The 14,008-nt window shown below is 36.3% G+C and overlaps 1 protein-coding gene across 1 annotated transcript in view; it reads left to right on the top strand.

The window, feature by feature from the left end:
- Nucleotides 1-14,008, top strand: part of LOC113404142 (protein furry) — a 118,414-nt gene that overhangs the window by 99,556 nt on the left and 4,850 nt on the right. Inside the window, exons 42-55 of the mRNA XM_026644925.2 lie at nt 1,073-1,285; nt 1,476-1,673; nt 1,832-2,011; nt 2,376-2,504; nt 2,965-3,096; nt 3,773-3,917; nt 4,536-4,693; nt 5,220-5,294; nt 6,897-7,070; nt 7,192-7,338; nt 7,707-7,854; nt 8,136-8,329; nt 11,424-11,678; nt 13,653-13,784. Of these exons, the coding sequence (XP_026500710.2) occupies nt 1,073-1,285; nt 1,476-1,673; nt 1,832-2,011; nt 2,376-2,504; nt 2,965-3,096; nt 3,773-3,917; nt 4,536-4,693; nt 5,220-5,294; nt 6,897-7,070; nt 7,192-7,338; nt 7,707-7,854; nt 8,136-8,329; nt 11,424-11,678; nt 13,653-13,784 (2,280 nt within the window). The remainder of the gene's footprint in view (nt 1-1,072; nt 1,286-1,475; nt 1,674-1,831; nt 2,012-2,375; nt 2,505-2,964; nt 3,097-3,772; nt 3,918-4,535; nt 4,694-5,219; nt 5,295-6,896; nt 7,071-7,191; nt 7,339-7,706; nt 7,855-8,135; nt 8,330-11,423; nt 11,679-13,652; nt 13,785-14,008) is intronic.

The following is a 14,008-nucleotide window of genomic DNA, read 5'->3' as shown; positions in this document are numbered from 1 at the left end:
GTTTTCAAGTGGTAGTGCCACACTGCATACCTTCGGGTTGCAGCCGAGTGGGCCGGCACGCCCGGGGAAGTACCACTCTCTCACTTAAAACCGGCGTATAGTGGTAGTTATGCTATCGCGTTTCGTCCGGTATGTGAGAGTCCCGAAGGCCCGTTAACAACACACCCCCCCCCCCAAACATTATGGTTGTGCAGAATTTGATTACATTACCCCAGGAGGATACCATCAGTGACTGCGGTGGAGAATCCCTCTCTGGGCATCCATGCTCAGGACGTACACCACCCAAAAAGACGCAAGTTTGCGCGTTAACCGCCAAAAAAACACCATTCGTCGTATCTCCACGATTTGAGAACATTTCGATAGCCGCCACAGCCAGTATCGGAATACTTTGCGTTGATATTTCGAGCCTCGTTCAGTTCCGCGGTCAATTGGAAGGCAAAGCCAAATTGGCATCAAAAAAGCTTGGTGTGCTCAGCAAGGCAAGACAGTATTTCACGTCGGCCCATCGCCTAAGACTATACAAGTCGCAAATTCGGCCTCACATGGAGTACTGCTCTCACCTCTGGGCGGGTGCTCCCCAGTACTACCTCCTTCCATTTGACCGTATCCAACTTAGAGCAGCTCGAAATATCGACGATCAAGCCCTTTCTGATCTGCTCGATCCTTTGGCTCTGCGTAGAGATGTTGTATCACTCTGCATCTTCTACAGGATTAATCCCGGCAGCTGAATTTCACCTTCGGACATCTCGTCAAAATTCTAAATTTCACCCGCACCACCTAGATGTCCGAAAATCCACAACAGCGCGATTTTTAAGGCATTTTCTGCACCGCACAACCACTATGTGGAACCAGCTTTCGCCGGCGGTTTTTTCGAACCGATACGACTTGGGAACCTTCAAGAAAAGAGCGTACTTATTCCTTAAAGGCCGGCAACGCACCTGCAACCCCCCTGGTGTTGCAGATGTCCATGTCCATTATGCTTAATTAAACCTGCTGTCGTCTAATATTTGTTATTATATATAACTCTATACTATTTATTTTATACAATTAAGAATAAAAATACTTTCGTTAGGACGATAAGCTGACGATCCTAGCGACACTGTTCTGGGTCGGCGCTTCACTCCTGGAATCTGACTACGAGCATGAATTTCTACTTGGTGTGAGACTCCTCTCAAGGGTCATGGCTCGTCTACCGCTAGACCGGCCGGATGCTAGGGAGCGCCTGGATCGAACACAGGCCCACGGAACGCATGGACCATCATCGCTACACTCGCTGCTGCTAAAGGTTAGTTTTTGTTTTAAGGTAAATTAATCTTAGTTCAGATTCTAAAAGAAGCTGTTTAGTATCGATCTTAATGATTTTTTTAATCGAAATGCTTCAAGTACTGTACAATTTATTTACAAAATTAAATTATAAACATTTCGTTTTGTTAGAACAACTGCTTTTAATAATAGCTTATGTCTAATATCGCCAGGGTTGCACCCATCCGAACACGTACGAGCCGGTGGTTGGTGTCTTGGTGGATATGATCCCGCTCCTCGAACTGCCGGTCATCGATCCCACGCAGTCTCTCGCCTTCCCCATGACCGTTGTGGCATTGTTGCCCTATATGTTATTGCACTATGAGGAAGCCAATGAACTCTGCGTACGCGCAGCTTGTCACATTGCACAGGTATGTAAATTGGAAAAATTATTTGTTCTAATATAAAAAATATTTGAAAATTGCTTTGTCGTTCAGTATAAATAATATGAAGTAAAATTACAAAAAAATATATTTATTATTTCAATTTACCGACAATATTAATTTTAGTATATTATCCTATTAATTAGTTTACAGCTGAAAAGAGTAAGAAGCTAGAGAACCTCGGCACGGTGATGACGCTGTACTCCCGGAGGACCTTCAGCAAAGAGAGCTTCCAGTGGACCAAGTGCGTGGTGAAATACCTGTGGGATACGTACTCGCACCTCTCGCTGCAGATGCTGGCCTTCCTTGTTGAAGTCCTGGAAAAAGTGAGCAATGATATTTATTATAACGTGACTTTATGCGGTATTTATATATCTCGTAACATACATATATTAAGATATTTGTCTAAATTGTAAATTATAAACGGAAATAGCATCTACAGAGAAATCCTTAAAATTATTTGTTTGAATATAATAATTTAAGTATTAAAAGAAAACAAAAATAATATTTTTTTTTATAATTATTTAATAGTTATTAAAATATGCCATCAAAGATTATTCTATAGATATTCCATCAATCATAATCATAAACTAAAACAATGATTAGTATCTATAGTCGTAGAAAATGTTTTCTTATTTTATATCAATGTTCATTCTTAATATGAACCAATGAAAATGGTGAATTTCCCAGGGTTCAGTGACTCTGCAGCTGCACGTGCTGTCGATCCTGCACTGCATGCTGTACTACGTGGAGCTGAACGCGCCGGCCGCTCAGCCGGTCAATGCGGACCTGTTGCGCGCTGTTGCGAAGTTTATCGACGTAAGTACATAACTACAAAGACACACACTAAAAAATAAACGAAGAGGAGTTTTTTTTATTTTTGATCATTAAAACTGCCCCCATTTTTTATTTTTTAACCTTTTTTTTATTTAGAATACTTTCACATATTTGTATTTTATTATAATAAATAAATATTATGCGGTTTTCGAATTCCATACAAAATACAAGTACGTAGAAGATATATTTTTTATTTTTTTTACTTGATAATTAATGTTAACAACATTATTTATTTAATATTATCGTGATATCATTAAGTTTTATAGTTTTTGTCCTAGTACGATATTTTTTTTTTCAATATGTTTACGATTTTTATTTCTGTCTGTATAAAATATCCCTCTGGCAATTTTGTGTGTAATTAAAACTATTGTTTCCCAAATAAAATAAAATAAATTTAATGAATAATCTTATTTCTTTTTCATTACATAATCCTGACGCGCAGCAAGACGGTAATAACTATAAAGAAGCTATGAAGATCCTGAAACTGGTGGTGACCCGATGTTCCACGCTCGTTGTACCACCACACTGGGACCACGCCTCCTCTGTACTGGATACCGACTTACACGGGAAAAAGGTAGCTGGAGATTTTTTTTTTATTTGTCGTATCAAATTTACCATACGTAACAACATATTTTAAAAGGAGGAGATATACGTTTTTATGCAGAATTTTAAAATTCGTTATTGCCTCTGGTTTTCTATTAGCGCTGCGCTAGTACATTGTGCCGGATGTGACCAAATATTCAGTATATATATTTTATTTACTCTCCTTACAGTCCGTATCTGGCGACGTAAATCCATACTTGGTGTTGTTAAATAAAAAATGTTAGGTCATGTTTTTTTAAATTATCGAGAAATATGTAATATTAGCTTTTGAAATCAGTCAGTATATTCTTTCGAATATTTATTGTATTTACAACTATGTGCTGTATTCGTCAACATTAAAACAGATATTCGCTTATGGATATGCCTTTGTTATTTCCCGGAATTAATTGGCAAAAATATATAATTTCTTTTTAAATGGATCGTCAGATTGTACTGAATATAATCACTGTACACTTTTATCTTGCGTTAAAATTATGTTATTCGATATTATATGATATACGATTTTGAATAATACTTTAATACTCGACATTAATTAAAAAGTAATAATTTCAAGTAATACGAGCCATATTGTTCAGTTTATTTTACTTGTGCGCTAGCAACATTATTGTGTTTCATATTTGTATAAAATAAATATGTTTCGTTCACAGGAACTTCCGGGCCGCACAATGGATTTCACCTTCGACCTCTCCCAAACGCCAGTGATCGGTCGCAAATACTTACCGAAGAGTGGCAGTCATCCTGCCACTGGACCCAGCTCGCTCTCTAACGCCTCTAGCGTCACACCTGATAAAGGTATTATACATTTACTAGAACACTTTCCGTCGACATAGTCCATGAAATTTTACCTTAAAATAAGAAAATTCATCCGAATATTTATTATATTGCTCGTTTATTTTCGTGTGACTAACTTGGATTAATTGTACTACTCACAAGTTATGTTTTCAATTCCAACTTGAATGCAACAGCAATCGGAACTAACATATTTATTACAATAGTTATTAAAAAAATATATGAATAAAAAAAGTGTCCAAAGTCGCCTCCATAAAAGTTAGATCCTTGTATTCATTTATAATTTAGTACTGTGTGTAAGAATTACTGAAATAAACAAAAAAGAAAAGAGATTTCTAGGGTTAATAATAATTAATTATCAATAAATCATCGGTATAATATTATTTATACACTTCATTATGATATTCTGTAAAACGAATAACATAGAAAACAATGAAGATCCTAACAAATCACGTGATGAAGTACTCATTAAAGTTATCAAGTATTTAATGGCAGCCGGTTGTGATGTTAATAAACAGGTGCATTTGAATATTGTACATTATATACATTTCAATTCCTACCATTTAGTGGCCTTAATATTCTATCTCATTGAATTTCAGCTTAAATTTATTATTGTGCTAGGTTCATCAATGACAGGATCCGCGTCCACCGTTGTGGGAGCTGAGACGAGCGGGGCGAATGCTACTCAACCTCATAGCGCGGCCTCGCCGCGCCGCTCTCTCTCGCTCTCTCCTGCAGACGCGCTCGCTTCCGGGTGGAAACGACCTTGGATGTCGCAGGTAAACTCCTCTTTCATATCTGAAACTTATCTCGTGGAGACGTAAAGCATAAAAATATTTAGTTTGGAATCGGGGCATTCGATTCTATTATTGTACAAAATAAAATTTGGCAAACTTGTTTTCGATTGCCTGCCTGAAGCCAACCTACCTTGAGAAAGCTCTCCCTGGTGGGCTTATATTTTAATTATATAAATTAAACATTAACATTTATAATCCTAATATCATAAAGCGTTCAGAAGAATTTAAACATTTTAACATAAAATAATTGAAATTTATATAAATGTAGTTTTACAAACGTAATAACTTAATTTACTTAGATACTAGTGGTCCCAAAAGTGCCATCTCACGTCCAAGCATAGCACGTACTCCAGGGCAGCAAGCTTTAACAAACGCCATCTAGTCATAAGAACATTATGTTCAAGTTTTCCTAGTTTACAGTGATTAACTAAATAATTACAAAACGCCATGATTATAGTTAAATGCTTTTTTGTGTAAGAAATAATAATGTTTAATATTTGTCCCACAGAGTCGCGTCCGTGAATGTCTCGTGAATCTCCTGACGACGTGCGGCCAGAGGGTGGGCCTGCCAAAGAGTCCATCCGTAAGCAAACACCAGACTATGTATTTAATGTATAAATTAATTTCCAATACATATGTTAGAAAACAAACTTGTACAAAGCATGATGTGTGTACTTAGTTCTCGTGCGCCCGGCGATTATGTACTCAAGATGACGATGTTCAGAATATAATAAAATTAATATTTCTATCCTTGGCTGCGTATAGGACGATTTAATTACCACTTTATGTTCAAAGGTAACGCTGATACATACTGTTTTAAACATACGCTTACGCACGACACCACGCTATACTTGAGGTTCAGATATATAACAGAGATCCCATTCTTATATCACCCGAATGGCCCAAAACATGAACTCTGGGAGACGGCGTGCCATAGCTTTACACTTCTCATTATAACGTGCTGTCTTTCGTCATAGCATTCTACGTACTGGGTGTTCACTGACTACCTCTTAACTATGATATATTAAATTACACTGTTGTTTTATTTTTCTATTTGAAAGTAAATTTGGGTATGTCTGTTGAGCTGGTTACTTTGTTGCTTACTAAATTGTTAAGCTTAGAAAAGTTCTTAAGAGTTAAGAGTTCTTAATATCAACATAGCCATAATACTGCTTATTCACCTCAAATATTTCAAAATTATTTGGTATGTTTTAGATACATCTTCTTATATTGGGCATTATTAGTAAAGCAGATATTTACATCGATAATTATCGACATAGCTTATAAAATATAATTTGAACACCTCGGTCACACACCCAGTACGCGAGCCGCTACATGTACATGTACATGTACAAATGTGTGTTTGTGAAATGTTTGTCATACAATATTGTTTGCTATAGTTGCTTTAGTATTATCCAACCACGGCATAGCTATAGCCTTTAGGTATTTAATGACTTTGTAAGTATAGTGTTGCTATCCTTCTCCCGACATATACAAGCTAATTATTTTTACTATTATCGAATACTTCGTTCGTTGTAATATAATATATTTAAGCAATAGATAATATCGAAAATGAAAATACACTGTGCACTAAACTATACACGTCTTTAAAATGCTTCAAGATGCACAGATAATATTAAAGCTTCGATTTAAACACATATTAAAAAACTCGATTAAATATTTCAGAATAAACAAGTGCTTTTCAAAATGATTAATTGGTTGATACCCACTGTAATTGTTTTATTTTTATATCAATCGTCTTATTCTTGTTATGATTGAAGATATCCCTTTTGTACAATTTTAATGTCCGATATATTCTAGATATATTTTTTTGTATTTTTCCGTACCCCAATGTAGTTTTCATTGAAAAAATCAGTTCGTAGTGTTGCTTACCGGGTTTGTTTCGCACAAAAATACGGTTTCACGTCACTACGTAGGCTTAACAACATGTTTATCGACGGATCAGTTCAAATAAATCATTCTGTGTTTGTGTTTTTAAAATATAATTTTACATTTTCTGTAAAAACATAATTTAAAATAATAATTCAGTTATGGATAAGGTGGGTTCGACTTTCGTAAGCTCGCTATTCCAATTTTTGATACACAGCGTCGTGTGACATTATAAGCGATTTCGCCCAATTTTCGGCGGTTTATTATAAATGTTTTTATTTATAAATGTTGCCAGGTGATCTTCAGTCAAAGTTCGGAGTTGTTAGAACGAGAGTCCTCTATGGCATCTTCCCTGGAGGAGGTGTCAGGTACGCCAGGAAACGAGCCGTCTGGCGGCGCTCCGCCGACGGACCATTTCGGAGTCTTCAAAGACTTCGACTTTTTAGAGTACGAGAGTGAAAGTATCGAGGTTAGTATTTATAGTTATTAAAATAATACCTAAGCCTAAGTTAGTTTGACTTAATACTAAATACGTTTTTTTTATACATTTTGTGCCTACAAGTGTATCATAATGTTATGTTTTCAATCAGGGTGAGAGCTCCGATAACTTCAACTGGGGCGTCCGTCGTCGTCTCTTAAGCGAGGAACGCGAAGAGGGCGGAGCTCCCGAACGCAGTCCTCCGCCCCACCGCAGCAAGCCCCACGAGCACAATGATCACCAGCATCACACGAAAACTGTAAGTAATTTATTCTCTATGATCACTTAAATAATTTGTATATTATTCCTAACGTATATGCTCACCGACCATCTAAACTGTCTGTCTTATGTAAACAATATATTTCATAAACCTTAAAAATTTAACAAACTAAACCAATATTGTTTTATAAAGCCCCTTACCATCTTCGCAGGGGGAAAATTCATATAACGTTAACCCCTCCCAATTCAGCCTGAAGTATAAAATTCCAAAAATACTTTCTTAGTGAGCGTCTACGTCGAGAAAGTAGTACTATGCTAATTTCAAGTCAATCGGATCTGTAGTTTCGGAGATCTCGTAATGAGTCAGTCAGTGATATATTACGTTGATAATATATTATTTGAATGCAGGGTCAAGAGGACTCCTCGGATGAGGAAGGTGGATGGGAAGAAGGAGGACGAGGAGAAGGTGGGGATGGTGACGCTGGGTCTGCGCATGAGCTTGCGTTACGTGCGCGAGCACACTCGCTCTCCAGCGCCTCCAGCGGCGAAGCTGATGGTGAGATATTTGATGAAAATCATAGCTTCTAATAACACATGTATATTATATAAATACTTATATACATGTGACTTGTGAACATAAATCATAGTTGAGTGAGGAATTGCTAATATTTCGAGCAGTCTTCGCAATGTCTAGATGATGGTGACTTTCCATCAGGTTATTTTTGCTCCTCTGTACATTTTTTAATATTTATATGTATTATTTTATTTGGTATTAGTGCCACAAGATATTCAAATGTATAATCGAATTCTTAAATTATCTGGTATCTCGTAAACCAGGTGAACGTGGTGACGTGACACCGGTGCCGAGTGCGGTAGGTGGCGCTGTGGTAGCGACGCCTGGTGGGCTGGTGGCGACGGGTGGCAGTACGGTGGTACGTGACGCATGGCGCAGCTCGGTGGCGGCGCTGCTACGGCACGCAGCACACTTGCCACCCATGGCTCTCGTGCACAGGCTGCATACAGTACTCAAGGTATTTTGACTTTAATTTTATTTTTTATGAAACATATCGAAAATTTCAACTTAACAAAATTATATTTTATTGTTTCTTCTATGCAAGTGATGATACTGTTTGAGATAAATGACCTTAAAATTAAATTATGTTATAAATTTGATAAAGAATACTCGATTTCTTAAATCAACGATAAACCAACTAGTAAAATGTCTCATTGTACTGTTTTAGTGCCGAAACGCCCCACTGGTACAAACCGGGCTCACGCTCGGGCAAGCACCAATGATTTTTCAGTTGCTCAATTCTTATTGATAATATTGTTGATAATGGTCTCGTGTGTCGACTTGCATGTGTTAAAGGAAAATATTCTACATTTGTATTGTCGTGTTTATGCTCGAAACAGCTTAGTAGAATAAGCTTTAAGCCTTCTCAAAAAAAAACAGAAAGCCTATCATCGATGAATTTTTCCCAACGTTTTTATGTTATTCATGTGCTTGGAAATTATAAGCTACAATTTTCCTTTTACAATACATATTTACGTTTAAGTAGCAACATATTCAACTTCCCAAAACCGCAATATACAAGAACTTTTAAGTAATTTATATTTTTTAAATGTTTAAATAATGTATATGAAATTTTTTTTACCACGAGAAAATTTAAGTTTTAAATACAAACTAGAAGTATTATATAACCGTTATAATACGTATTATAATCCGGCATCATGTTGTCTGGCATCTAAACCGATTATTCGAGATCAACAACACAAAAGGTGTGACGAAATATCGGACCCGCTACGGATCGGGTTTTATTGACATTTATTTAATGTTTGAAAACGAACAGCCCGACCTTTTTACACGAAACTTAGAATTAAGTATTTCTGATGGAGCTGTGTTTATTACAATAATTTAAGGATTGACTCTTTTTGTGGCCTTTAACGCGGCGAAACAATATTATATAATGTGTTATATAATCAATATACAGGCTAGGAAGTCAAACTTCTCAGCAATCGATCGAGTCGAAAAGTAAAATTTCGAGATCGGATTTTCTGTAAATGTAACGTGGTGCATATATAATTTACAAAACGAAACTTTGTGGCGCAAAAGGATTAAAGTTTTATATTTAATTTTTTATCATCGAAAATGTATCTTATTTTATTCTTTATCGTTACGGATATCAAAGCGGTATCGTTCGCGCAAAATAGAATAGGGCCATCCCACCTCAACCCGTGGGTGTCGTATGAGCCCGACAAAGGGAAATTTTGTTCCGCTTATCAGTCAATACTACAGCGCATTTACGGCGACCAATGCAAAGCTGCGCGCCAGAGTCGGGGATCCGTATTCTATGAATTGCATCACATCGCGTCGACGGCAAATATATGAATAAAAGCAAGCGAATAATAATACTGATAGGAACTCAAACATAAAAGTTTTGATAAAACATTTGAAATCCAGAAATTGTGGGAATTTGAAGATTGCACGTTCTCAGAACGTAATTCCAATTTAGTAACTTGACGTTTTCTTTTAATTGACTGTATTTGACATGACGTTTTGCGACTTAAGTCGTAAAAACTATTTATCACTAGATAAAGACCCGGCTTCGCTCGGGTAAAATAAATAAAACTATACAATTACGGTTTCTCCTTTAATTTGCATATAACATTTAAATTTTTCATAAATGTAGATCTATAATTTATTGTGGATAAGTTACCATCGAGTTTACCGTACCGCTGTGCGAAATTATTATTTGGAACTCACTTTCTGAACGCACCCGTAACCTTCAAACATGGCCGCCCGTTGAACTGTCATGTCATCGAATTTTATAGATTTATTATGAAAATATACGATTATTTCGAATTTTGCGGATATATGTTGTCGAAATATATAATATTTAAATAATTACTTTAATAATTACATAATTTTTTAACGATCTGTAATTGTCGATAGGTTTCGATCGGGTCCTTCGTAGACCCGCACGAAATAATATAGATAATTAGATAAGTCTGGACTTGAAGGTAAAGTGTATCTATACTTATCCAAAGACCAAAGACTTGGATTTGTTTGCTTGTATGGGGGGGGGGGGTAATTCACGAAACTAAAGATGCATTATTCCTGCGTGCTATAGGTATTAATTAAATTGTCTTTTTTTTTTTCTTTATTAATGAATAGTACCCGTCGGAAGGTCGCTCGTACTCTATGTACTCTATATAAAGAGTCCTGTACTTCTTATTACATTTTACGCTTAGTTTATTTACATAGTCGTAGAACTATGTTATCGCATCTCACCTGTGTTTAATCCTAGTAGTATAAATTATTGTTTTCGCATATATAACGTACAAATAAATTATTCACACAACACTGAAATAAAATTACAATATCCTTAGTCAACAGAAACATTAATCATGAAATTGATTAATTTTCATGACATAACCGGCATTATATAAAAAATAAACAATAACTTCTACGTACGTACTTACATTCTGTTATTTTCTCAGCAACCGCAGTACTTTCTATTCACATGTTAAATAATATTTGGTATCGGAATATAAAATTATTGGAGTAATCCCGCAGCTCGCCACCCTCCCCCCACACGGCCCCCTTATTCCTTTAGCATACCAAATATAGTTACGTTTGTGATGAAATATTACATAATACTGTTATAATAATAATATTATAACAGAGTCCCAACAATTTCAATCGAGTGTGTTTGTTTCTTTATTAAACGGTGGAGATCGTGGCGATTTTATAAACTAATTAGAGCTTTGGACTTGAGAGTAAATATAATAAAAATAAGTCTCGATTATTAATATAAATATTTTTTTTATTAATGGCATCTTGGTATAGTTGAATGTTTTAAGGATAGTCGAAGGATCCTCAACACTGCCGCTATAAATAAATGTTATTAGTCTTCCGAGCGTATAGCTATTACGGACATGGCATTAAATACTACGCTATACTACGCTATACTACGCTATACGAGATATAAATAAGACATTACATAGCAAGTAAGGAATGTTTGCGAACACTTAAATATTCTTCATCATTATAAGTGCGCCTATGTATGAAATGTGTTTGCATTGGATTTGTATTTTGTTTGCTAAAAAATATTATTTTCTTAGGAAGTAACATCGAAGACCATCTCGGTTTGCGGCGAGGGTGCTATACTGTCTGGTTCTGGTGGGTCCGGCGGCTCAGGAGGCTCAGGTGACCTCGCCGCAGTTCTGGAACGACTCAGCTCAGAAGAGCCCCCCTTACTCTGGGTGGGGCCCCTGGCTGCAGACTGCGCCCGAGTACGCGACGCGGTGCGATACGCGGCTCTAGAGATTAATGAACATCTTGAAACGTACTTCGACAGGCGAGAACACGCTTTGGAGGTGCGTCTAGTGAACACGATTGTTATCATTTACTATCTTCATAGCACAACGTATGATCATTTGTATTTTTAATTATTGATAGATTCATTAATGAGCCGAGATGGCCCAGTGGTTAGAACGCGTGCATCTTAACCGATGATTTCGGGTTCAAACCCAGGCAGGCACCACTGAATTTACATGTGCTTAATTTGTTTATAAATCATCTCGTGCTCGGCGGTGAAGGAAAACATCGTGAGGAAACCTGCATGTGTCTAATTTCAACGAAATTCTGCCACATGTTTATTCCACCAACCCGCATTGGAGCAGCGTGGTGGAATATGCTCCATACCTTCTCCTCAACGGGAGAGGAGGCCTTAGCCCAGCAGTGGGAAATTTACAGGCTGATTATGTATATGTTTATGTCATGAAAATCCCTGAAATTAAAGTAATAGTGTAAAAAAAAACCTCTGATTTAATATGTTACTCAATATTTGCTTCCATTTTGTATAATACGTCGACGCACAGGAGCGAATGGCGCGGGACGTGGGCGGCGTGAACACCGCCTACGGTCTTGTGCCGTTTTTATTTCGTTATGAATAATATTTTGCTAGAACCAGTTACCAAGCACCTTTGCTAAAAAAAACCATTCACGAGCGTTAATTTAAAAAATAAAAACGACGTACCCATTGGAATATCTTTGAGATCTCAGACGTAGGGATGTCTGTCTCGTTTGTGTTCTTCGTGTTTATAATGAAATCGATATCACATATAAGCCACACACTTTTCGATATATGATAGAAAACTAGCCATCTACTTAAGTCTAGCCAATTACTAGTAGTAATAGGTTTTTACGTTTTAATTTTTTATGGATAAAAATCTCAAACTTTAGTAAAAAAATCTGTATCAAACTCTCAATATACTAAATGAAAGCAGACTCGTCATAGCACTGAAATGAAATGAAATGAAAATTAAAATTTCATTTTACAAGATTAAATTAAATTTACCAGCGACTTAGAGTGTAAATTCTTCTCAAAAGGATCGCGAGAAACACGTATTCTTTCTTTTTGAATATTATAATTGATTGTTTCGCACAGCTAGAATAGCAGCTCTGTGCGCCATCGGAGATTCGCAAAATTATTCATACAACACTATATTTGTCCGTCTGTTCCAAATTCGATGAAATTTGGTATTAAGCCAGCGTGAACCCCAAGACTACGGCTTTTTATGACTGCCAACCTCCAAAAATGTTTAACTAGTTTCATTTTCAGTTTTGTTTTGGTAATCATTACCATTTATATAGTATTTAAAGAGATCGTTTAGGAAAATCGCCGTGACGTAATTGATTAAATGTAGGACTTATTAAACTACCTAATGACTAGCGACGAGCTTTTAACTTTTATTAAAATTCAATAAGTAATATATCTAATCTGCTAAAGTCCATAATTACATGAAAATCTTCGTGTCAATTCTATATTTCTGTAAAACTGCTAGAACTATTTTGTTTTTAAGATATTTCTCAGATGTATAATTGTCGTCTTGTTGAGCAATAACAGGATTTAAAACAAGAACTATTACCAATTTGACATAAATTATATATATTTATAATAAACGCCTTCAAATTTGATAAATAATGGCACTGTCAGTGAATGTATGCTCATATGTAAATCTGTTCTTGACGTGTCCTTATTCCTAGTTTATGTTGTAATGATATCGTCCCTAAACTATTTTATGCAACTCGCGACTATGTAATCAGTTGAAGTACTCATTCAATTAAATTCGTATGTTTCTGTAATAATATAAAATTACACTTAGAATATGTATCACAACGGCGTCAAGGTAAAACGTCATTATCAGTTTTCAGGTTTTAATGATTTTTTTTTAGGCACATGTCTCATTTAAAATGCCGCTAACGATATGTGATAGACCACAGTTAAAATATCTACAACATATTTTGTTTTGTGTGTAGTTTCAGAAATATATAATCTTTTCCAACAGACTCTTGAGCTGTCTCGGAATGCCGAAGAAACAGGAAGATGCTTGTATAAATTGATCTTCCAACTGCTGCTGTTGCTGGAAACCAATAACAAGATGGTGGTAGCGGTCTACCACGCAGCCCTCGACAACCGGGTAAGCACGACTGGCTAATCTTCTAATTTATAATCTACGAATTGTCATCTAAATTAAACTATACTTTATGGCTTTGAGCAAGCATTCTGCATCAGCGAAGGTACCACCAACTCATCCGTTGTTCTACCGCAAAACAGAAGTACTCGTTCAGTTCAGTTGTTGTTCAGATTAAAGGGTGCGGAGCCAGTGCAATTACATTCACTAAGATCGGAAAATCTTAGTTC

Source organism: Vanessa tameamea, chromosome Z, assembly GCF_037043105.1.
Source record: "Vanessa tameamea isolate UH-Manoa-2023 chromosome Z, ilVanTame1 primary haplotype, whole genome shotgun sequence".
In the NCBI taxonomy this organism is placed as follows: Eukaryota; Metazoa; Arthropoda; class Insecta; order Lepidoptera; family Nymphalidae; genus Vanessa; species Vanessa tameamea.
The sequence above is the reverse complement of the archived record's forward strand: the minus strand, read 5'-3'. Positions and strand labels throughout refer to the sequence as shown.